This window comes from Martes martes (genome assembly GCF_963455335.1).
Source record: "Martes martes genome assembly, chromosome: 2".
Taxonomy (NCBI): Eukaryota; Metazoa; Chordata; class Mammalia; order Carnivora; family Mustelidae; genus Martes; species Martes martes.
Window position 1 is genome coordinate 116,770,368 of NC_137889.1, and position 26,183 is coordinate 116,796,550.

The following is a 26,183-nucleotide window of genomic DNA, read 5'->3' on the forward strand; positions in this document are numbered from 1 at the left end:
TGGAAACCCTCTATATTTGCTTTGTGGGCTCTTGGATGAGAATTTTCAAGCGGGAAATGCTCAGCAGGCATTGTGCAGTAAAAGAGAGAGAACATGGCTTGGAGTCATCCAAATAGAGATGCAAGTAAGACCATAAGAGCCAGTATGCTCTCCTAGGAAGAGAATGAAAAGAAAAAAAAAAATCACACCCATATTTTGTTTTATGAGATGAGGGACACTTTTCTTTAATATTCATAAATCAAATTCAAAAGGCCTTAATGGAACGCATTACTTCCCTTCGAGCTAGCTGTTTTTGATCCTGCTGTTCCTGATTCAGTTCTGCAACTCGGACATGATGCTGGCCACTGCCCTCCGACTTCCAGCCTCTGCATTCCAATAATTCCTTTACAATGCATTTTTATTCCCCTTAGTTTCCCACAGCCTAATTCACTGCCTTGGTTTCATGTGTAAACTGCTGCTGGCTCCTACCTTGTTTATAGCTTCCATTTACCCCCCACACTATAGCCTGTTCCACAGATACGATTCTTTTTAGAACACTGCTGTCATTTTGGCCTTCCTAATCCTGATACATCCAATTATCTCCACACCCCTTAACTTGCTCTTCAGGTACCTGAAAACAATTTAGTCTAAAATCTACCTTTCTACCTTCTGTTTTCCTGTAGCTAATACAGACTCACTCCAGCCAAAAATTTCTAAAACGGTATTCCTGTGTCCATATCTTTGTTATTTTTTCTTCCTCGAAAGACTTTCTGACCACTCTCTACCTACTCTTATTACCTTTATTCCTATTTATCAAGTCCATGTCCTATAATTTATTGTAAAGCGCCTTGGTGTACAACAGCTGAGCAGCTAACTCAGGCCTGCTCTCCTGTGAATTCCCATAACAGATCCTCTTATAACTCCACAAGAATATAAAAGCCTATGACATTTCAAGGCGTTTGTGCCCTAACCAGAGTCTCTGAGTTTCCAGTCCTAGTGCATTGTCTGCTGGACAAATTCGATCTTCATTCAGAAAGAAATTAATGAAAAACCAAGATTCTCTACCCTAACCCCTGGTTGCTAAATGTGACTCTCTGGGGAAAGCTAGAGCCCTCTAAACAACTAGACTACAGATCCTGATTGTCCGCTGTTTCTAATGGAGATGCCCATTGATAAAGTTTCCCGTTAACCCTGCTGGCAGTCTCCTAGATGGTCTTAATTGGTAACTCCTAAAAGCATTTGTTGACAGCTGCTCTAGGTTTAGGTCTTAAGTACAGGATATTGGCTTCAGGTCCAATTGGTCAAGATTCTTCTTGATTAGGGCTTTCTTAACCATCTCTCACTTACTGTCAGCAAGTTTTCCATAGTCTCCTCAATGTCTCAAAGTCTGAATTTGATAATGTCACACTCCTAGAATCAGTTCTAGAGGACAGTCCCTAGCAAAATGCCTAAAAATAAACAACAAACAAACAACAAACCCTCTCTCATTCCTTCTCTAACACAAGAGAGCTATTTGATGGAATATGTTCAGTGTCCTGTAGCATTGAGCTCAGTGAGCTAGACAATGGAATATGACTCTGTCACATTCTAAGTATCTCCTCACCCTCCTGTGGTGGCCCTCTGATCATCCGAGGGCTCACATTAGCTCTTATCCTCTCAGCAGGTGCGATCCTTCCCGGAGGTGAAGGGTAAAGCCTTTGTACTTCCTCTTCTCTGTCTTCAAACTCAAATAATTTGAGAAATAGACAAAACTCCAACTTCTTTTCTCTCTCCATTTTGCATAGAATCAGCGAGGCAATCAAGTCCCAAAGATAGCTCTTTATGTTTCCATAGTTTTTCAGGCAAGATACTCAAACTGAATCCCGAAAGTGATTCAGAATCATGCACTTTTTTTTTTTAAAGAATTTATTTATTTATTTGGCAGAGAGAGATCACAAGTAGACAGAGAGAGAGAGAGAGGAGGAAGCAGGCTCCCTGCCAAGCAGAGAGCCCGATGCGGGGCTTGATCCCAGGACCCTGAGATCATGACCTGAGCCGAAGGCAGAGGCTTAACCCACTGAGCCACCCAGGTGCCCCCAGAATCATGCACTTTTAAAATGTAAAACTAACCTTCCTTTTAATCACCTGTGGGTATTTATTAGCTTTGGAGTATTTCTCTTTATTCTAGTATACCTTAAATTCTTCAAGAGTAGAAAGAATGTATCTTTGTGTTCTCCCACATGGACTTACATAGAGTTAAGAATATGCACTTGTTTTAAAAAATGAACAAATGCTGTATAAAGCTTTGATTTCCTGGAGAATGGTATTTTCATGAATTGTTAGGGAATATATTTAATTCAGCTAGAATATCTTTGCCCTGGGTTCTTGTTTGCCATTGATTTTGTGCATAACATTGTAAGAATGTGGTACTTTTAAACATAAACATCACCAGAGCTAATACTCGGCAATAAATTGAAGTTCATTTAACTATTTCATCAAGATAGAACAGCTCTCAAGGATATTTGACCAGTTTACAAAAATAAATTGGATATATAAAGTTTCAATTTACACAGCAATGTATGATATTCTGATTGAGCTAAGAATTGTGTTTTTTGTAAGAAAACTTTCAAGGACGAGATTGAAATTTGTTATAATACAGAAACTAAAGGAAAAGAACTAGTATATTTGTAGAGGGTTGCAAAGCATGAGAAGTCCTACATAGGTAGTATTTTGAAAGCACTTACTGAGCCAAATGTGCTTTAAGAATAAAGACCAAAAAAAAGGAAGATCAATTTACTGAGGATAATAAGCAGAAGACTTGCATGTTTAAGATTCTGTAAGCCTGTAGCTCTCCAAAGTATATTCATTAATTGACTATTCCTTCAAGTATATAGTGAGAAACACAGGTCATTACAAAGTCATTAAATAAGATATAGCTAAAGATTGTACCATCCCGCACAACATTAATTCACACTTTCTTTTATAATTGCACTGTTATTTTACCAGAAAAGCTTTGAGAATTTGAAAAAAAAAAATCCTTATCATGAATGTGTATAATTGAAACAAATAATGGTTTTCATATACGAAGGATGTAAACAAAGTTTTCTCCTAAGTGATGTTTTATCATTTTGTTTATGGCAGTTTATAAAAATTAATAGTCAAAAGCATAATCTCTTTTTAACTTTTGGAACTGGCAGCCTTCAGACTTAAAATTTGGGGCAGTTGTTCTTCCAGACTAGAAAAGATGCTATGATTTGTATCTCAAATATTTGTTCTAATTTAAAATGTCATTTCTTTTTTTTTTATTTAACTTCAATTAGCCAACATGTAGTACATCATTAGTCTCAGACGTAGAGTTCAATAATTTATCGGTAGCACATGACACCCAGTGCTCATCATATCATGTGCCCTCCTTAATGCCCATTACCCCATTACCCCATCCCCCCATTTGCCTCCCCTCCAGCAACCCTCAGCTTGTTTCCTATAGCTAAGAGTCTTTCATAGTTTTTCTACCTCTCTGATGACTTCCCATGTTTTCCCTCCCTTCTCCTATGGTCTTCTGCCCTGTTTCTTATATTCCACGTATGGGTGAAACCATATGATTGTCTTTGATTGACTTATTTCGCTCAGCATAATACCACCATTTCTTAAGAATCACATTGTTAATGATTGACTTCATTTTCTAGTGCATGTGTAGAATTTGGCAGAAAGTATTATCCTTAAAATTTTTGCCTACTAGATTACAGGGTAGACAATTCCAATATTTTTAAAGTCTCATTTTCACTTCTTTTTTATTTCTTAAGATGCTGGAACATACTAGGCTTCATAGCAGCAGTACTGACTTGGAGATTTAAAATAGATAAGTGGCTAAAATAATTCAAAGCCTATCTTAGTTTTAAAATATTTCTTCAACTTTCTTCAGTATTCTTTCTGTGCTGATGTCGTTCTTGCTTTCCCAGAGTGTGAAGGATTTTCTGGGTCTTAGTTAAGAGTTGAATAATGACACCAGCTTATGCATCAAAAACTTCCATGAGAAAAAAACCCAAGTTTCAACAAATTAATTGGTCGAAGGAACTTTTTCCTTACTTGTTTATTCTTCCTTCAGGTTCTTCCAAGACAAACCTGTGGGCTTTTCACTCACACAATTTTCTACAAGGAATATCCAGGAGGTCCTAAAGAGCTGGACAAGAGTATCCAAGGAGGTGAACTTTTCTTCACTGTGGTTCTCAATCCAGTAAGTACTTCAAGTTAATCTCAAAAAAAAAAATAAATAAATAAAAAAAAGGCGAAAAATGATCAGGTGGCTGAAAATTACCCTGACAAAAAGGCCAGAGTTTGGGTAGTTTCAGCCAACTCGATATGAAGTTCTAGCTCCAAAACAAAAAAATTCAATTTGGAACCACATCTAGAGAAGGAGGCAAACTCATTCTACAAGTAGCAGTGACATGAGGAACTTATGGAAAGCCAGGAAAGTGCTCCAGGACCTCCTTTGCATTGAAAAGTGTTTAGAATTCAAAGATTTCTTTCTTTTATGGAGAACAAGATCTTTTTTAAAGTTTTTATTTAAATTCAGTTAACAAAGAGCATAATGTTACTTTCAGATGTACTACATAGTGATTCAGCACTTCCATACAACACCTGATGCTCATCACCTGATGCACCCCCCACCCCCCGCTAACCATCAGTTTGTTCTATATAGTTAAGAGTCTGTTTCTTGGTTTGCCTCTCTTTTTCCCTTTGCTTTGTTTTGTTTCTTAAATTCCATGAGTGAAATCATACGGTATTTGTCTTTCTCTGACTTATTTCACTTCATATAATACTCTGTAACTCCATCCACATCATTGCAAATGGCAAGACTTCCTTCTTTTTTATAACTAATAGTTATATATATATATATATATACACACATATATATATGTGTGTATATATATATATATATATATATATATATATACCACCTCTTCTTTATCCATTCATACATCAATGGACATTTGGGCTCTTTCCATAATTTGGCTATTGTAGATAATGCTGCTATAAACATTGCTAAACATTGTGATGCATGTATCCCATTGAATTAGTATTTTTAAATTCTTTGGGTAAATACCTAGTAGTATAATTACTGGATCGTAGGTTAGTTCTATTTTTAACTTTTTAAGGAATCTCCATACTGTTTTCCAGAGTGACTGGCTGCACCATTTTGCATCCAGTGCAAGAGGGTTCTTCTTTCTCCACATCCTCACCAACACCTGTTGGTTCTTGTTTTGTTGATTGTAGCCATTCTGACAGGTATGAGGTGATATCTCATGTAGTTTTGTTTTTTATTTCCCTGATGATTAGTGATGATGAGCATCTCTTCATATGTCTATCTGTCTGTCTTCTTTATATAAAGAACTTATAAAACTCAACACCCAAAAAATGAATAACCCAATTAAAAATGGGCAGAAGACATGAATAGACATTTTTCCAAAGAACAAGATTTTTTACCTACAAAATTCTCCTGTTCCCAATGTGGACCAGTTTTCTCATTTAAATGACCATTAACACTGTGATTCTGTTTTTCCCCTTCCTATTTAAAGTAAAGGTATAAGCAAAGTGAAAGAGGAATTAGATGAGTAAATATGGTCATTTTGGATACATTTATGTGAGAGCTTATCCTGTTAGTTCTCAGGCTGGGCAGAGCAGCCTGTTTAATTGGCTGCTGCTCTTCTTCCTTCACTTCTTAATACTTGTGTGCCAGCTCTACAATAACCATTTGCGCATATATCTGCCTGAGGCTAGTGTGATAAAGTTGTGTAGAAAAAGACAAACTAACTGAAGTAAGGTGTATAAGGAAAAGAAGCGATTTTATTTCCCTTCTGAATATCACTAACATAAAAAAATAAAATTAGGTTTATTTATCAGTCGTATGGGTTTGCCCCTGGCATTAGCAATATTCAAGATGAAAAAGTGTAATTTTCCAAATATGAAAAAAGCCTGTTAGCATAAAACTTGAAGAAGATAGAAATAAAGAGAATAAAATTTGAAAAGCCCCATTCTGGATCCTAATTTTACAGGTCTTGCAAATAAAATTATGGGTATTTTTCATCATCTTCTTGGATTTAATGACTATATTTATTTCTCAGCTTCTAGAAAATGAGATTAGACATAAGGGTGACTCATCTTTGGGAAAAATCATCATGTGTATCCAAAATTCAAGATGATTTCAGACAGTATGCCATTTCCCCTTTTGGAAGCTTATCCATCTTCGTACCCCCAAAATGTAAACAATTCTGATTTATACATCAGAAATAATCTGATTTTTCTAACATATCTATTCTTTACAAATGGAAGCATCTTTGGAATCATCTCTTATGGCTTTCTCCTCCTCCTCTTTCTCCTCCTCCTCCTCTCTCTCTCTCTCTCTCTTTTTGTGTGTGTGTGTGTGTGTGTGTGTGAACTCAGCCAGTAATACACAGGTAAAAGAGTTAAACAAATACTTGATTATGAACTAAAGACTAAGTTAAAATATTTTTAATAAGTTAACATTTTCACCAATTATTTTAAGACCCTTTAATCTGTAAAATATACAGTTCTTACATTTTATATTTCCTTTCATCATAGAGCAATATGACTGTGAACAGATAATGTCTATTTGATTCTTTCTTTTTTTTTCTTAGAGAGAGAAAGCGTGAGCCAGGACTGGGGGTGGGAGTGGGGGCAAAGGGAGAGAGAGAATCGTAAGCAGACTCCACGGCCCAGTAAAGAGCCTGGCTTGAGGCTTGATCTCACAACCCTAACATCATGACCTGAGCTAAAATCAAGAGTCAGGCACTTAACTGACTGAGTCACCCAGGTGATCCCTCTTTGATTCTTTTACCCAATCGTTGCTTTGGTGCTTAAGAAATTCCTAGTGGTATTATAATTTCTGAACTTTCTAGAGGAAATTAGTTTCATTTAACACGGAAGAAATTCAATATTAGATCATTCATATACAAGAGATTTATAAGAAATGTTTTTCACTGTTTCAAAACCAAATTCTTTTCTTTTTTTAATAATTATTTTATTTTATTTTATTTATTTGACACAGAGAGAGAGAGAGAGTGCACAAGCGATGGAGGGGGACAGAAGGGGAGGGAGAAGCAGACTCCCTGCTGAGAAGGGAGCCCAGTAAGAAGCTTGATCCCAGGCCTCTGGGATCATGAGCTGAGCCAAATGCAGATGCTTGACAACTGAGCAACCCAGGCATCCCCCGAATTATTTTCTAAAAATCTTACAGTAAAGCTTGTATGAATCATGGATACTAATTTGAGCTAAATTAGCTGAGCAAATGCTTAAATGTTTAGCAAATCTAGCTACTTTTCAGGCCTTTATAGATAATATTGGCAGTTTTGTTTTTCTTGATGAGAAGATCCACAGGGAATAAAGGGGAGAAAAAAAAATTTCCAGAGAACTTGTGCTTTCCTGATTCAGAAAACTTTCAGTAGAAAATTACTTTCGGATAAATGCTGGAATTCAAAATTGACACATCCTTGTCAGACACCATAAGATAGGGAAGGAATCCAAATTAATTTCATCTGATATGCCAACTCCAATTTTTGGAAGCAACTATAGTCACCTAGAGATTTGTGGTTGAGAAGCCCACTTCTAAAACTCAGCCCAAGTCTCACCCAAGAGAAGACCACTATCATTAGTTAGTGATGTTTGCCTTGCAGAGCAGAGTGAGGAGGAGTGACCTGTTTCACATTAATTATCCATCCCAAAATTACATGTTTGGGTAAAGCTTGTGTTAAAATTAAGAGAGGTCCAGGTGTAGTGAGGCATGCTACTGATTTGTCAGATGGCACTCTTTTCCAGGTCAGAATAAGAACGAGAAAACCTTGATGGAATCATAGTACATATTAGCTGCAGGAAAGATATGATATTTAATTATAGTGGATTTGAATGATAGTCATTATAAGCTTAAGTAATACCTCAGTCCTTGATTAGAAGTGCCATTTTCTGAGAATGCTGAATGAGTTTTCCAACATGCAAAAAGGCATAGGTGTATTGGAAACATACCTATGTCTCAAATATATTCAAATACACTGGAGCTGAAATGAAAATAAAAAGGGGTGCCTGGGTGGCACAGTGGGTTAAAGCCTCTGCCTTTAGCTCAGGTCATGATCTCAGGGTCCTGGGATCGAGCCCCACATCGGGCTCTCTGCTTGGCGGGGAGCCTGCTTCTCCCTCTCTCTCTGCCTACTTGTGATCCCTCTCTCTCTGTCAAATAAATAAATAAAATCTTAAAAAAAAAAAGAAAATATAAACTTAAAGTAAAATATAAACTTTAAGTTTAAAATATAAGTTTAAGTTTAAAATATAAGTTTAAAATATAAACTTTAAGTAAAATATAAACTTCAAGGAATTTAAGTAGCATATTTTAAGTTTTCTGCCCACATGTCAACATAATATCAAGGTGCTACAGTAAGTTTTGCCAGTATCTGGGTGAGAGGTAGCTGCAACAGAGTTGCACCTCTCAGAGTTAAACTAGAATAGATCACAGCGAAGACAGGTAGAAAAACCCTCTAGCCTGAAATGTTCTACTGTTACCAAAGTATTTTTTACTGTTAAAGAAAAAAGTCCTCATCAAATAAATTTAATACAGATAAAAACAAATATTAGCAATATCTAAGAGAGAGAAAACCTCAGCCTTCTCCAAATGATATTTCCAATATCACAGGTCTAGACACCTCTTCTTATATGCATTGGATACAGAGATTTTGGTTAATATATTGACTTTGAAGTTTAGATACAGTTGGGAGGTGGGCCCATCAGGCTATCTGATCCAAGGACCATAAAGAAATTAAGAATTCTTTTCTTTTTGTGTGTGTGTCTGTTTCTAAACTCACCCAGTGACGACTTTTTTTTTTTTTAAGATTTTATTATTTATTTATTTATTTGACAGAGAGAGAGAGAGCGAGAGCACAAGCAGGCAGAGCAGCAGGCAGAGAGGGGGAAGCAGGCTCCCCACTGAGCAGAGAGCCTGATGCGGGGCTTGATCCCAGGACCCTGAGATCATGACCTGAACCGAAGGCAAAGGCTTAACCCACTGAGCCACCCAGGTGCCCCTAGTGACTTCTTGATTATAGTTCACTTTCCTATAGGAAAAGAATATGTCGATCATAAGAACTTGAACTCACTAGAACAGTAATTTGCAGTGCAACTTTACAGATCTTTCAATTGGTGAATACTTCTTGTGTAACCTGCCTACCAGAAGAAGATCCCTTCCAATTGTACATATTCTAATATTTCAGCCCCTCCATAATTTACAATTTCCCATGTTAAACTAATAAATGGCATTCTGTTCTTATTTATTAATTTCATAGTCTTTGCTAATTTCACTCTACACCACTAAGAAATGAGAGCTCTCTGTCAGTGTATTGAATCAGATTTTGGAGCCCATTAGGCTAAGTAGCAGATTCTGAACTCTTTTTTTGATTGATTCAGGAGGGTAACGAGAATTACTTTATGGATATACCAGAGGAGAGAGACACTGGAATTATCCTGGAGTTGCTGTTAGCTATAGACAAAATTTCTACACAAACATATACTATACTCAGACACGAATATTCCTCATCAATTCGTGGTGCTACAAGTACCTTCGTATACCCTTTAAAAAAAGAGTCTACTTACTTTACATACTTATAAGATACTATGGAGAAGGATATTAAGAACTGAAACTTATGAAGATGACAAAAAATATTCATTGACAGTGACTACACTGCCCTCAACAAATAGAATACTATAAATCTATGACAGATATTGTCATAGAAAAGGAACTAGTAAGAGTATACTGTACATTTTAACATGATTTTCCAGTTCCACCTATCTTAAGAAGATAGAAAAATACCTAACTGGTGTGACAAATGGGATAGTTCTGGATTAGACACTATTGTTCTTGTGGAAGCCATATTATCTTGTATGGCTCTGAAAAAAGATATCCCCTTCCTGCTCCAGTGTTCTTATTTCTAATTACAAATTGTTCTGAGTCTTTGCTTATGCTCTTATGCAATAAACAGATGCTAGGTATTGAGTCATTAACAATTGATATCTGTGGGACACTTAGCCTCCCTTAAACATACTTGATAATAAAGTCAGTGCTTGCTTCACTTATTAATCCAAAAGAGTCATGAGATTTCATGCTCCTACCACACTTGCTTGGAATTTAAATGGAGCAAAACCCTGACAGCATAGCAAAATTATACTTCCTTCCCCAAGCTGTTAAACATCCCATACAAACAGTAGGTAATCCCTATATGCCCATATTTTATTAAATACTTTTTGTCTCTGTGTTTCTCAATTTGACATAGCATCCATCCACTATACCCTCTATACCCTCCCACCCAAATCCCTAAAAGCTAAATCTACATTGTGTTTCTCTAATTAAAGAAAAGTCAGAAACATGGATGCAAAAGGAATGAGCATCTTAAACTGGGAAGAACATATTTGAGTGGATTACAATGAAAGTTAAACAAAATTCACACAACATAGCTGTAAATACAGAAACTAACCCACATTGAAAAATATTTTTAAAACTATAACTTATATGAGTAGGGGTTATGTGTGCTTATCTATAAAGTCATCTAAAAGGAAGCAACTATTTTTCCTAATGGGAAATTTTGTTTCTTTCCTAATTATTTATTAATCCTGCAAAAAATTGTAAGGGTAACAGAAAACCCATTATTAAAAATTAAATAAATGATAATAATAACAACTTTGGATAGTAGAAAAATAATTCCTGAACATGCCTAATAATGAGTATTACCTGAGACACTTGATTTTTAAAAAATCCAAAACTTTAATGCATCAGAATCTTCAGGGAACAGTTTGGGGGACCTGAATACTTATCATGAGCTTCAGTTGATTCTTATGAGCAGGCAGATTTGGGAAATACTACAAAGGAAGAAAATGGAAAAATAATGTTGGTAATCAAAGATTACTAAAAACTGCTATAGAAATCATGGACCTAAGATCAAGGTATCAGAATTGAAAATGAACTCAGATCTGCAATAGGATTTAAAAAACAATGAGAATAAATTTTTTTCTTAGGGACCAGAGAACTCTAACTTGAACTGGAGTTTAAAGTAGAGGTAACTACTGTTTCTCTTTTAAAGCTTAGCTTAGAGATCACCTTCAAGAAACTTCCTCTACTCTGGCCAGTCTTGTGTTCCCATAGCATGCTCTGCAGACTCTCTCCACAGTACCACTGTAACTGTGGGTTTGCTATTAGTCTGCTTGCTTCTTGTGGTAGAGAATGTGTCTTTCATCTCCAAAACCATCCCCATGTTTAAACATGATGTCTTATACCTACTTTTTATTTAACATATATTGAGAAAGAGAAACTGGCTCTTCTAATAACCTGATATGAAAAAAAGACAATGAATCTAAAAGGAAAGGAAATCTGCGTGCTGCTAAGATAGTTCTCAAATCAAAAGCATAAGTAGACCTATTTCATGAGTTGGCTGGGGCTAAATTACATACTGTTATATACTGTGCTTCACATATGTAATTTCTCTTCACTATAAAGACTTGCTCTCGTTGAGTTCCTCTGGTGTAAGGATGAGGGACTCACTCAGGTTACCTCAAGTAATGGGTGTGTTGTCTGCAGACAGCTGAACAATCAGGGCCCATGGGACCTAAAGTGTTCTTCTGAGTCTTAGCAATTCTAGGATCCATAAAAATTAGAATTACTAATCCAGATCTTGCCTTCATGCTTTAATATGAATGCTCAAATGCTTCTCCTTTGTCTGAATGTGTCTTCTACTATAGACTATAAAGTACTTCTCTGCTAGTGCTGCTTATTTATGACTTCCACTAAGAAAAAAAAATTTCATAAATGAATGAACTTCATTGACAAAAAAAGGGGGAAATGGGGTACTGGTAAAGCAAATTATGTTTCCCCATAATATAATACAGTCAGCTGTTAAAAACATTATTTATGTTATATTATTTATGACCTATCCAGGATAGAATTAGTATTTACTCAGTTCCAGTTGTTCTCCATCTGTAAGTCTCATATGTCACCTAACACCTACCTCACCACATGATTATTTGAGTTTACATCTTTTTTTCTATATAAGGAGACATTCTTGCAGGAATGATCGATGTGTGTTTCATTTTTGTGTTTCCCACTGTCTAGATCAATCTCTTGAATGTAATAAGAGGTCACTAATTTTTTTTTTTTTAATGATTGCCTTAATACGTGAATAGTTATGTCTTAGGAGCATTGCTTGACTCATGGTATATCCAAATGTGAATAATAACAAGACTGGTTTTATAAGACTACATTCTGGAAGATTCTCTACTTATAAATAAGTGAAATTCATGATCCAGGAAATTTTTAACTGACCCTTAATGGCGGTAGGTTTTCAAAAGTGATGATGAATTAGCCTGACATGGAACAGTGGACAATTAAAGCTGAAGAAAGCCACAGAGTTTATCTATTCAATCACCTAATTTTAGGCTCAAGATCATTTCTGTAGTATTCTGTTGAGAATCCCGATTTTCTTTTTTTTTTCCCAATAGCATGGGCATTATATGTATATTATATATATATTATATATATATATGTATATATATACACACACACACACAAATATATATACATACACTATGTGTATATATATACACACACACTTAGAAGGTTTTTTTTTCACTTACTGTTAAATATGCATTTTTTAATTTTTTTTTATTATGTTCAGTTAGCCACTATATAGTACATGATTAGTTTTTGATGTAGCTGGGTGTTATATACAACTAATGAATCACTGAACACGACACTGAGAACCCTGATTTTCTTAACTCTGAGTTCAGTGGTTCTACCAACATGCTGCTTCTGGATTCTTGGTTAAATTGGCCTTAATAGGATTCACATTACTCTCAATGTGACTTAATTACCTGGTACTGAAAAAAGTGTGAATGGTTTAAAATTTCCAGCCATGTTCTAGTAAAAAGGAACCCATCTCCCTGTTGAGTAAAAAACAAACAAACAAAGAAATAAGTGCTTTGGGAAGCTGAGTTCAAGATGGTGGTATAGCAAGATCCTGAACTCATCTTCTCCCATGGACATGACAACTCTGCAACTACATATAGAATAATTCCTTCTGATAGGGACCTAAAAACAGAATGAACAGAGCCTCCACAACAGAAAATAAAAGGGAAAGAGAAAGCAGAGACATGGATTCTTGAGGGAATAAAAACACACCCCAGACACAGCAAGTCATAATCAAGAGGGATATGAAGGATACAGAACTTTTCCCTGAGAAGTGGCAGATCAAAGCTCCACATGAGGCATTCCAACCCTCAGATCCTCCACAAGAGAAACAGCCCCACACACAACAGCCTTTGAAAACCAATGGGAATTATGTTCAGGAAAATTACAAAACTGTGGAGAATGGAAAACCCACTCTTAAATGGCTTGTATGCAAACGCAGTTGACCCAGTAACCAGCCCAAAACACCCAATTTGTAAAGCACATAGATGATAGATAAAGGACACCCATTTACAACCCTTAAAGCATCCACTGGAGAGGCAGGACAGCAGGGACTCTCCTCAGGGACTGACATTTCTCCAAAGAAGACATATAGGCACAGGCCAACAGGCACATGGAAAGATACTCAGCAGCACTGATATTAGAGAAATGCAAATCAAAACCACAGTGAAATATCTCCTAACCCCTGTTAGAATGTCTGTGACCAAATGGACAAGAAATAACACATGTTAAAAGGGATGTATAGACAAGGGAACCTATGCACTGTTGGTGAGATTGTAAATTGATGCAGCCAGTATGGAAAACAGTATGGAGATTCCCTTAAAAATTAAGAATAACACTACCATATGACCCAGCTATTCTACTTCTGGGTATTTATCTGAAGAATACAAAAACACTAGTTTGAAAAGACATATGCACTCCTTTGTTCACTGCAGCATTGATAGAGCTAAGATACCAAAAACCCTAAGTGTCCAGAAACAGATGGCTGGATAAAGAAGATGTGGTACACTTATATAATGGAATACTACTTGGCCATAAAAAAGAATAAAATATTTCCATTTCCGACATGGAAATCCAACATGGATGGATCTTGGGGATATTATACTAAGTAAAATAAGTCAGAGAAAAACGAATACTATATGATTTTACTCAAATGTGGAATTTAAGAAAAATAAACAAAAAATAAAAAATAAAAATATATTCATACCGAGAACAGACTAGTGGTTACCAAAGGAAAAGGAGGTTCATGGGTGGGTGAAATGGCCAAAGAGGGTCAACTATATGGTGATGGATGGTAACTAGATTTGTGGTGGTAATAACTTTGTGGTGTGTGCAGATGCCAAATTATAAAGCTACACACCTGAAATTTGCCCGAGTGACTCAGTGGGTTAAAGCCTCTACCTTCGGCTCAAGTCATGATCCCAAGGTCCTGGGATGGACCCCCACATTGGGCTCTCCGCTCAGCAGGGAGCCTGCTTCCTCCTCTCTCTCTCTCTGCCTGTCTCTCTGCCTATTTGTGATCTGTTTGTCAAATAAATAAATAAAAATCTTAAAAAAAAAAAAAACTAAGACAAAAAAAGTGCTTTTGTAAAGGCTTTAATAAGCACTTATAGCAAAGGGAAAATGTTGAATGTTCATTTTAAGATCTATAAATAGGGGTGCCTGGGTGGCTCAGTGGGTTAAAGCCTCTGTCTTCAGCTCAGGTCATGATCTCAGGGTCCTGGGATCAAGCTCCGCATTGGGCTCTCTGCTTGGCAGGGAGCCTGCTTCCTCCTCTCTCTGCCTGCCTCTCTGCCTACTTTTGATCTATGTGTCAAATAAATAAATAAAATCTTTTAAAAATAAATAAATAAATAAAGATCTATAAATAATAAATAAAAGAATCGCTTTTTATCTTGTTGATGCTACTTATAGATTGATAAGACTTTTAAACTTGTAAAGCCAAATTATTTTATTTATTTGCTATCCTCCATATCAGCCCTATTTTTCTATCAGTAATGTTCTTCACAACTAACCGCAAGTTACATAATTACTTGCCACTGTGAGATTTAACATACTATAAGAAAGTATGGTTAAGACCTTTTGATTTCCACAGTTAAGAAAAACAGAAATATGATTAATTCTTAAGTCATTGGAATGGATATTAAGAAATAAAAAATAGGGGGCACCTGGGTGGTTCAGTGGGTTAAAGCCTCTGCCTTTGGCTCAGATCATGATCCCAGGGTTCTGGGATGGAGCCCCGCGTCGGGCTCTCTGCTCCGCGGGGAGCCTGCTTCCTCCTCTCTCTCTGCCTGCCTCTCTGCCTACTTGTGATCTCTGTCTGTCAAATAAATAAAAAATTTTTAAAAATCTAAAAAAAAATAAATAAAAAATAGGTATTAAGTTAAAGAAATGAATATTGTTATTCCTTATTTAATCCTTTGATAGTTTCCCCTTCTTTCAATAATCATATATGCATCTTTCACTCCACCTATAGTTTTCCTAAATAGGACCTATTTTCTCATTCTGTGCCTTAAAGGACACTACTGGGTTCAACTTGATTCTTTCCACCAAACCTGAGTTCATATATCATCTTTTTTAGAAGACTTCCCGCCACTCTCCAGTTTCTCCTCTGTGTTCTCATAGCACCCAGGCATAACCCTAACATAACTTGGCCACAGCACCTTAACCAGTTATCTTTCTCATCCAATAGTTTGTGCATTCCTTGATATAAGACATCATGTCTTATTCTGTTTTATAACCACAGTATACTGCAAAATTGGAGGCACATAGTTTTCAGTAAATGACAGTGAATTAATTTATGATGCCTATATATGTAATATACTTTGAATCTGAAGGGAAATCTGGTTGCCTGGAAAGTACCTAATCATAGAATCACAGAATTGATTCAAAAGAGTTTGCATTACTTGGGCAGAATGATCTCCCAACATGGCATCCAGACAGATTCTTCTGAAAGTCATTTCATTCATGAAAGATGCTCAGTTTCATTCATGGGAAGAAAAATGCAAGTTAAATATACTGAGATATTATTTCTTATCTACCATATTGACCAAAATTCAAAATATTGATAAAATAACGTTAACAAGGTTGTGGAAAAACAGGTGTTCTCATATATCCTAGTGGTTGTGCAAAGTGGTCCCTAATGCAAGAATTTAAAATGAAGCTGCTGCTTGGAAGACAATATAGTATGGAAGACAATATAGTATTTCCTCAAAGATTAAAAATAGAACTAGCCTATGATCCAGCAATCCAGTTTCTGGGTACTTGTCCAAAAGAACTGAAAATAGGATTTTGAAGAGATATTTGCTCTCCTGTGTTCCAGGCAGCATTATTTACAATGGCCAAGAAGTAGAAATGAATGTCCATTGACAGATGCATGAATAAACAAAATGTGGTATATGTATACAATGGAATATTATGCAGCTTTAAAAAGAAAGGAAATCCTGTCACATGCTACTACATGGATGAAACTCAAGGACATTATGCTAAATGAAATAAGCCACAAAAGGACAGATACTTCATGATTCCACTTGCTTGAGGTACCTAAAGTAGCCAAACTCTTAGAAACAAAGCAGAATGGTGGCTGCCAGGTGCTGGAGGAGGGGGAATTAGGGAGTTGCTGTTCAGTGGGTATAGAGCTCCAATCATGTAAGATGAAAAAGTTCTAGATATCTGCTCCACAACAATGTGTATGTAGTTAATAATACTGTAATGTACATTCAAGATTTGCTAACAGAGTAAAATTCATGTTACTTATCACCAGAGTTTAAAAAAAAAACAAACTTTAAAAATACCTTTATGTATTCTTGACAATACTTTTTTATTTGAGTACAGCTGAAAAACAATGTTACAATATTTTCAGTGTACAACTTAGTTATTTGACAAGTTTATTCGACATTATGTTCACCACAACTGTAGCTACCATCTGTCCTGATAAACTGCTATCATAGAATCATTGAGTATATTTCTCATACTGTGCCTTTTTTTCCTGTCACTTACTCATTCCATAACTAGAAGCCTGTATCTTTCACTCCCCTTCACCTACCTTACCCAATCCCAACCCTCCCCGACTCTGGCCACTAGTTTGTTCTCTGACTTACAGATCTAATTCTGCTTTTTATTTATTCATTTACTTTTTTTTTAGACTCCACATATAGGTAGAATCATATGGTATTTGTTTTGCTCAGTCTGACTTACTTCACTTAGCATAATATCATCTAAGTCCTTCCGTGCTGTCTCAAATGGCATGATCTCATCCTTTTTTCTGGCTTTGTAATATTCCATTGTATTTCTATACCACACCTTCTTTATCCATTCACCTATTGATGGACACTTAGGTTGCTTCCATATCTTAGCATTGTAAATAGTGCTGCAATAAACATAGGGGTGCATATATCTTTTCAAATTAGTGTTTTCATGAATGTCTAATAGTGGAACTTTGGAATCATACAGTACTTCTATTTTTAATTTTTTGAGGAAACTCCATACTGGTTTCCACAGTAGCTGCACCAATTTCCATTCCTACCAACAGTGTACAGGGGTTCCTTTTTCTCCACATCCTTACCAGTACTTGTTATTTCCTGACTTTTCAACTTTAGCCATTCTAATAAGTTTAAGGTGATATTTCATAATAGTTTTAATTTGATGGTTAACAATGTTGAGAATCTTTATGTAAGTGTTGGGCATCTGGATGTCTTCTTTGGAAAAATATCTATTCATATCTTCTGCCCATTTTTAATTGGATTATTTGGTTTTGGCGTGCTAAGTTGCATAAGTTCTTTATATATTTTAGATACTAAGCTTTTATCAGAGATGCCATTTGCAAATATCTTCTTCTGTTCAGTAGGTTGTCTTTTAGTTTTGTTGATGGTTTCCTTTGTTGTGCAGAAGCTTTTGATTTTGACCTAGTCCTAATAGTTCATTTTTGCTTTCGTTTCCCTTGCCTCAGAAGACATATCTAGAAAAATGTTGCTGTGACCATTGTCAAAGAGGTTACTGCCTGTGTTCTCTTCCAGAATTTTTATGGTTTCACATCTCACATTTAGGACTTTAATCCATTTTGAGTTTATTTTTGTGTGTGGTGTAAGAGAGTGGTCCAACTTCATTCTTTTACATGTAGTTGTCCGGTTTCCCCAATACCATTTTTGAAGAGCTGTCTTTTCCACGTTACATATTCTTTCCTCTTTGGTCATAGATTAAGTGACCATAGAATTGTGAGTTTGTTTCTGGGTTTTCTCTTTTGTTCTACTGACCTATGTGTCCATTTTTGTGCCAGAACCATATGCTCTCCTGGGTATGATAATGCTATTTGATTTTATAATATACATGTACTTAGATGATGGATGCTAAAGGATTTAGCAATAGTGTCTTGACATCTGCAACTTATTTTCAAATGATTTAGCAAAATAAAAGATATTTAAAGGGAGAAAGAAGGGTGCCTGGGTGGCTCAGTCAGTTAAATGTCTGCCTTCAGCTCAGGTCATGATCCCTGGGGTCCTGGGATCGAGTTCTGCCTTGGGCTCCTGGCTCAGCAGGGAGCCTGTTTCTCCCTCTGCCCTTCCCCCGCTTGTTCTCTCTCTCTCTCTGTATCAAATAAATAAATTTAATTTTTTTAAATAAAATAGAGAAAGAAACAAAATATGAAGCAAACGTGGTGAAATGTAAGCTATCAGAGAATCGGTGAAGGATATACGATATTCCTTGTCCTAATAGGTTGCTTTTCTCTATGTAATATATATCCTTCTCAAATAATTGAGGAGGAAATAAAATATAAGTCGATTACAATATTTCTCTGCCCACATCCTCTAAACCTCCCTATTCAGAGTAGGGGCCATACTCCTTACCAAGACCTCCAGGACTCTGTGTGATCCACAGCCCTTACCTCCTGGCTTTCAACCCCAGAGGGAACAGCAAGTACAAAAGCCCCACAGGTGTGCTTGCACGTTTTAGAAACAGCAAGTTGTTTATGAGATCCCATTTTAACTGATGCCTCTTATACATCTCATGCATAAATCCTTGTGTACAATTCTTGGAGAGCTTCTGATTTGATGTGAAACCTCAATTCCCTGCCCATTCACTTCTTTCTTGATTATAAGAACTACAGCCCTAGATGAATTCCGTCAAAGCCAGATCCATTCTCACTACCCCCAAAGAGGCCTGAGAATTTGGCTTAGGAATGGGAAATCTGGGCCAGCAAGGAAAATTTAAGAAGGTCCCCAGTTATATTCAAATTGGGATTTCACCAATTTGGTATTCCCCTCAGGACGTGAGATACACAGTTTCAATCTCCCCGCCAGGGCACACTGTATTGTATTATATCTGAGGTTTAGATTGCCGAAGCATGCCCTGTAATAACGAGTAGGTCTTAACAAGATTGTACTTTGCAGGATTTAATCTACTGGCTTTCTTGCCTTTGGCTACTACTCAGTGTTCTGTCAGACTTCACTTGTCTGTGGCCCTAAGCATGGTGCTGCCTGATGCAGACATTAGTAATTTCCTGTCTCGGATAGAGGCCCTCACTGGAGCCATATTTGCATTCGGACATATTTGCTCCTGATGTTTTGGCCGTGGGTCTCAGCTGAATTGTGATTCTTTCTGAAAGTCATGTAATACAGCCTTCAGGGGAGGTATTAGTCACATAAATAATTGGGCCTTCTGGTTTCTAAGATGAGGGGGATTGCCACATCCTTCCTTCCAAATCAGTGAACGTTGTGTTAAATTAGGGCTGGTTGGTAAATTCAGTGTGTCCGCAGCTCACAGCCAGACATGGGGCCAATGACCAGTGTACGTTTTGAGACAACAAAGAAAGGACATGCTCCCCTTGGTTCTGCAGAGTTTACTCTGTGCTGCCATGTGCTCGTTTATAAAATGTTAGTAATACTGGAGGTAATAATAACAACAACACAGGTCCTTGTTGTTAGAAATTAGATGTTTAATAGACATTATAAATCAAGGTTCAAAAACCATTATCAGGCCATCTGAATACTCATTGCACTGTGATGAGTAAAGTGAGCAAACCCCAGGTGAGATTCTCTATGGATAGTGAAGCAGAAGGCTGACACATTCGTTTGGAGGAAACAGGACAGTTAAATGCCAGGAAGGCTTGGCTAGGTGTCCTCTGAAGTAAAATTATAATTCTGAGATTGCCATTTTCCAACTTGGCAAAAGCCTTAAAAAAAGTCTTTATACTCTTTAATACTATAATTCCACTTCTAGGAATCCATCCTAAGGAAAGAGTACTAAATACAGAAAAATACATTGTAATGGGGAGATAAAATGGAAACAAATCATGTCCAACTGAAGGGAAATGTTTAAATAAATTATGTCCACTTATATTATTATACAAATTTAAAAAGTTATGCCTGTGAATAATCTGGAAATAACATGAAAAGGGAGGCATTTGTTTTATCTAAATAGGATACAATATTATACATAAAGTTTCAAAACTTTGTTTAAATAAATTATATGTAAAAATACTGAAAAGAAATGCATCTTTAAATGTTGAGAAATAGGTATTTTTTTTCTGCTTTTGTATATTTTGCAAATTTCCTTTAATGAGTTTCCATCACTTCTTTACCAGAGTAGTAAAGCACTGATTTTTAAATCACAAGGGGTTCCTGGCTGGCTCGGTTGGTGGAACATGCAACTGTTGATCTTGGGGTCATGATTTCAAGCCCTATGTTGGGCCTAGAACTTACTTGCTAACACAAGAGCTCTTATTAGCAAAAATTATCAAGCCAGTCTAACTATGAATTAATACTTATATAATTTATTATTCATATTTATATAATTATTTTAAGACAAAGTAGTAAGAGATTCAGTTCAACAATATTTTTTGAGTACCTAAAGTATCCTTTTGTTTGGACTTTGAAATTAAGACCTTCTAAAATTCCACAGAATAATAATAGTTCAATTAACTGTAATTCTAATTTTTTTCCTTTAATAACTGCAGCAAGAACAGGGAAGTAAGCAAGAAAGTGCCCTTGACAAGGGAGGGAAGGAGACAAAGGGAACCTACTTTGTGCTAGGCCATGTGCCCCATGCTTTTTATACATGACCTTATTTAATTTGGGCAATTACTCTGTGAGGTTTTATATGTATATTATTTGACCTGAAAAACAATTCTATGAGGCATTTTACAGATGAGGAAACTGGGGTTCAAAGAGATTCCAAAGGGAAATGTGGCCAAAGGGAAACAAGCAGTAAGAGAATGGTCCTCATTCTTTCTACTGTCATTGTATTTTGTTGATAGCATTTCCCTGGCCCACACCCATAGCCTTGACAAGCCTCATTTTTTAGCAGAATTAAGCCACAGTTCTTTTTTTTTTTTTTAAAGATTTTATTTATTTATTTGACAGACGGATCACAAGTAGGCAGAGAGGCAGGCAGAGAGAGAAGGGAGGAAGCAGGCTCCCTGCTGAGCAGAGAGCCTGATGCGGGGCTCGATCCCAGGACACTGAGATCATGACCCGAGCCGAAGGCAGCAGCTTTAACCCACTGAGCCACCCAGGCGCCCCAAGCCACAGTTCTTAATATGGTCCCTCATCTAAGAGATATAGGAGACAAAGGAGAGATAGAATGGCTAGGGCAGTAACACTGGGAAAGCTGGCAAAAGCAGACATCCTACACCAACAAAATATTTATTAAAAAGCACCCAAGAAATACTACTCAGCCATCAAAAGGAATGAACTCTTGCCATCTGCCATACGGTGCATGGAGCTGCAGAGTGTTGTGCTATGAGAATAAGTCAGTCAGAGAAAGGACAAATACCATATTATTTCACTCATTTGTGGAACTTAAGAAACAAATGAGCAAAGGAAACAGAGAGAGAGAGAGGCAAACCAAGAAACTGATTCTTAGCTATAGAGAACACCCTGATGGTTACCAGAAGGGAGGTGGATGGGGGAATAGGGGAATATAGGTGATGGGGATGAAGGAGCGCACTCCTGATGAGCACCAGGTGTTTTAAGGAGGTGCTGAATCACTATATTGTACACCTGAAACTAATATTACACTGTATGCTGACTAACTGGAATTGAAATGAAAACTTTCTAAAAAGCATCAAAGAACTCAAGAAGCATAGCTCTATGGTAGCAATGGAACGATTTGTGACAAGACATACAATTCTATGCAGTGCTGAAGTAATTATTATATGAGATATATAATATATATAAATATTATAATATTTATACACATATTATTAAAGCAATGCTTTATTTTCCATATACTCTATAACATAGGAGGAATGTAACACCTAAAATTTATTTTGCACAAAGGTCATCCTAGCCCTCTCTTCCATGGGTTCTGGGTAGAGGAGGTGCTTATCTGTTTGGTTTTGTTACACTTAAGAATCTAGTAGAAGACTTACAAACACAAGGCAGTTACTAAACTGAGGCCCCTCAAAATAGGCAATATCCAGATTCAGAACTTTTTTGCTTATCTAACTATCTAAAAGCTTAAGAAAAGACTTAATAGGTACTTGGTTATCCCCATGCCTTGAAATATTTTGCTAGACAACTTAAAAATGGAATTGAAGCACCAACTGAAGCTTTCTATGCAACTGTGGTTTCAACTGAATGCTACACTTTGTATAAACATAATTTTTGTGGTTTAACTTGAGGCTGTTCTCTGCGGTCTTCCCATATAATGGGAATGCGTCAGAAGCACAGCTTCGCTTCCTGTGTAGGCTGGAAACTGTTAACTGCAAAGTTTGGAGATAGTCTCACAGAGATTTCTGCCATATGTTAAACTAAACTTGATATGAAAAATCCTATCAGCTTGCAGTTTCCCAGGGCATTAAAAAGAAAAAAGGAACTCGAGCTTTATAAATATAAAAAGCATCTGTCTGCACAGGAAATTCTACTCTGTTATTTTACAAATGATCCCTACTTATATTTACAAGAGAAATCAGATCTGATGAACGATACAGAAAGTAATGCCCCATTTTGTTCCAAATTTTAAAATATATATTCATAATTCTGAATGGCTGACTGGACAGTGAGCTAACCATCAGTGTACAAAGATCTCAACAGTGCTGCCCAGCATGCTGCTAGGCATTTATATTTCCAAGTGAAAAGAGATGGAATATTTCGATAGCCTGCTGCGAACTTAAACAATTCTATTGGATGTAATTTTTGTATTTAAATGCTCCCACCACTTCAGGAAATCTCATGAGCATTCACAAGATGTTTGGCACAATTCTGATTCTAATTTTTTACTTCTCCTTATCTCCCTGAGCTTCAAAAGAATTCTCTCCAGAGTCGCTCACCCAGGTGCAAGTATCCTTGAGTTCATCTTCAGTAGCTTTTGTAAGAATTCCTTTCTGTGACTGCCTGCCTGTTGTCACCTATAATTTTGTATTTCTTTTGCTCTAAACCAGCTTGCTATGATAAAAGCCATCTTTTCCTTTCACTCTGTTCCACGACCCTCATAAAATTAACAGCTGAGATTCGTGATCAGAACCCTGATCATTCATCAGTCTTCAGAGGACTTCATGCTACCTATAATAATGCCCCTATTTTCCCAGCAGCACTCTCTCAGACTTGGCTATGAACCCTTTTGCTTACTTCATCAATTCAATGCTCCAACATTTAGCCTTGATTTCACTGATTGTTTTCTTGCCTCGCAGAGAGGAGTCAAAAAACTTTTCATCAGAATTTTTTTTTTATCTAATAGCCTATGCATGCCAGTATTTACAACTAAACACCCTTTTTAAAAATATTTTAATTTTTTATTTCGATTCAATTTAGTTAACATGCAGTGTGTTATTGGTTTCAGGGGTAAAGCATATAATACTTTTTATTAGTTTCAGAGGCCGAATTTAGTGATTCATCAGTGGCATGTAGCACCCAGTGCTCATTCCTTCAAGTGCCCTCCTTAATGCTTTTCACCCTGTTACTCCATCCCCCCACCCGCCTCCCCTTCAGCAACCCTCAGTTTGTTTCCTAGAGTTCAGCATCTCTTATGCTTTGTCTCCCTCTCAATTTTCATCTTATTTGATTTTTCCTTTCCTTTCCCTATGTTCATCTGTTTTGTTTCTTAAATCCCACATATGACTAAAACCATATGGTATTTGTCTTTCTCTGACTGGCTTATTTCATTTAGCATAATACCCTCTAGTTCCACCCACATCATTGAAAATGGTAAGATTTCATTGATTTTGATGGCTGAGTAATATTCATATATATATATATGTGTGTGTGTGTGTGTGTGTGTGTGTGTGTATGCATACACACCAGCTCTTCTTTATCCATCCACCTGTTGATGGACATCTGGGCCTTTCCATAGTTTGGCTATTGTGGACATTGCTGCTATAAACATTGGGGTGCAGGTGCCTCTTCGGTGCCCCTTTGTATCTTTGGAGTAGAGAGCTAGTAGTGCAATTGCTGGGTCATAGGGTAGTTCTATTTTCAACTTTAGAGGAACCTCCATACTGTTTTCCAGAGCGGCTGCACTAGTTTGCACTCCCAACAATAGTGTAAGAGGGTTCCCTTCTCTCTGCAACCTCACCAACATCCAACTAAACTCCCTTTAACCATAATACCATGAATTATTTTTTCTCCCAGTTTCTTCTTTTTCCCACTTTAATCTTGCTTAGTTTTCACACATTCATGCTTTTAGTAATTTAAGGCTCCTTTTGCTCTTAGTTCCATTCACTTCCATTCTTTTCTTAAGTATCATATTACTATCATATATTAATAATTATTACTCATCCATCACCAAGTACTGCTTACATTTATTATATCCTCTGGTGCAAAAGTTGCTGTCCCTTTGATGTTCTTTTCTTTACTAGCCAAAGCTCAGGGATAGTATCTTTTCTCTTTCCATATTAGCACAGAAGGATAGATAGATAAAAATCGTACCCATCCTCTTTAACCTTGTATACTGAGAGGTACAAGTGATGGATCCTCCTTCACACAGGGGGAAGCTGAACTATATCCCTGTAGCAACTGATAACAAGAACTGTGTAGTTTGCCTCTGCCTGTTCCTAAAGATGTACAGATGTACCAAACTTCTCTCTCAGTCTGGACCTTTGTGGCAAGGGTGTTTGACAACTGTTAAAACACCATTTCCACTATGAATTAGAAAGCCACTGGGGAGAGACTCATGTCAATGTATATTGTCAGTGAAGAACTGTTTTCCTATGTTTGCAGTCATCTGTGTGTCATTTTCTCTGTAGCTAAATCTCAGGTGGTCAGAGGCTGATCAGCTCATATGCATTTCCTTCGGTTCCTTTTTAGCCAATATATTACACATTCTTACCCCCACTTAAAGTGAGACAGAACTGCAAGTGTGTCATTATGTTTTATTAGCTCTAGTAAAAAATGTGTCATATAAAAGGTTAATAAGACTTTTGGCAATTTTTTTATGGTATACTTCTGAAACACTGCCATTTCTGGTCATTACTGAATTTAAGATTTGAAAAAAATCTGTGAGAAAACTCGTTCCCTGCGTATTTTATCATACTGCATCCATACATTTAACAGTATAAATTCTTTTAAGTGTTTCTTCTTGAATTACATTGCATAATTCCTTATAAGAAGCATTAAGAGCATTTTGTATAAATAGAAAGTTGCATATTATTATGACAAGATAATAATTATGGCAAAGGTCATTTATTATCTAACCTATCTAACCTTTCATCAGTTCATCAAACCATCATTCTCAACATGTGACAGTTAAGCCCTAATGTCTAATGAATCCATTGCATGTGATGAGCTCACTTCTCTCCTACATACTTAGATTGGTACTAGCTATGTACCCTTCTTGTGAAAATTAATAGGCAGCCAAATCATTTTCTGTAGAGTAGAAGTCTGTCAAAAAACTAATTGAGAAGTTATTTTAAGTAATACTTATTAAGCTTCTAATATGAGACACCCACTTCAAAGAACTAGATAGAACTAGAAAGTTTTATGGCTCATGATACATTCCTTTAAATTTCCCTTAAATTAAAATTTACATTTTACTTTAGGAGGTATGAAACAAATGTCTGGAAAAAAAAGATGGAGAATAATCAAAATAACATGTAATCGGGCATTGAATTATTCACTACCAATTTGCAGTTTGGAAAGGGAAAAAATCATTGTGCACTTTGTCAGTAACATAGGTCTTCAAGAAGGTGGGTTTAAATTAAATGTGAAAAGTGAAAAAAAAGTGAAAAAAAAAAGTGAAAACAGTGAAGTCCCTAAATTGTGGGGAAGTGAGAGAGGATTAGGAT

The 26,183-nt window shown here is 36.5% G+C and overlaps 1 protein-coding gene across 1 annotated transcript in view; it reads left to right on the forward strand.

The window, feature by feature from the left end:
* LOC308338766 (bifunctional heparan sulfate N-deacetylase/N-sulfotransferase 3) overlaps positions 1 to 26,183 on the forward strand; it is a gene marked incomplete at its 5' end in the record, with an annotated part of 167,949 nt that overhangs the window by 79,071 nt on the left and 62,695 nt on the right. The window contains one exon of the mRNA XM_080797038.1: positions 4,064 to 4,192. Within this exon, the coding sequence (XP_080653164.1) occupies positions 4,064 to 4,192 (129 nt within the window). The remainder of the gene's footprint in view (positions 1 to 4,063; positions 4,193 to 26,183) is intronic.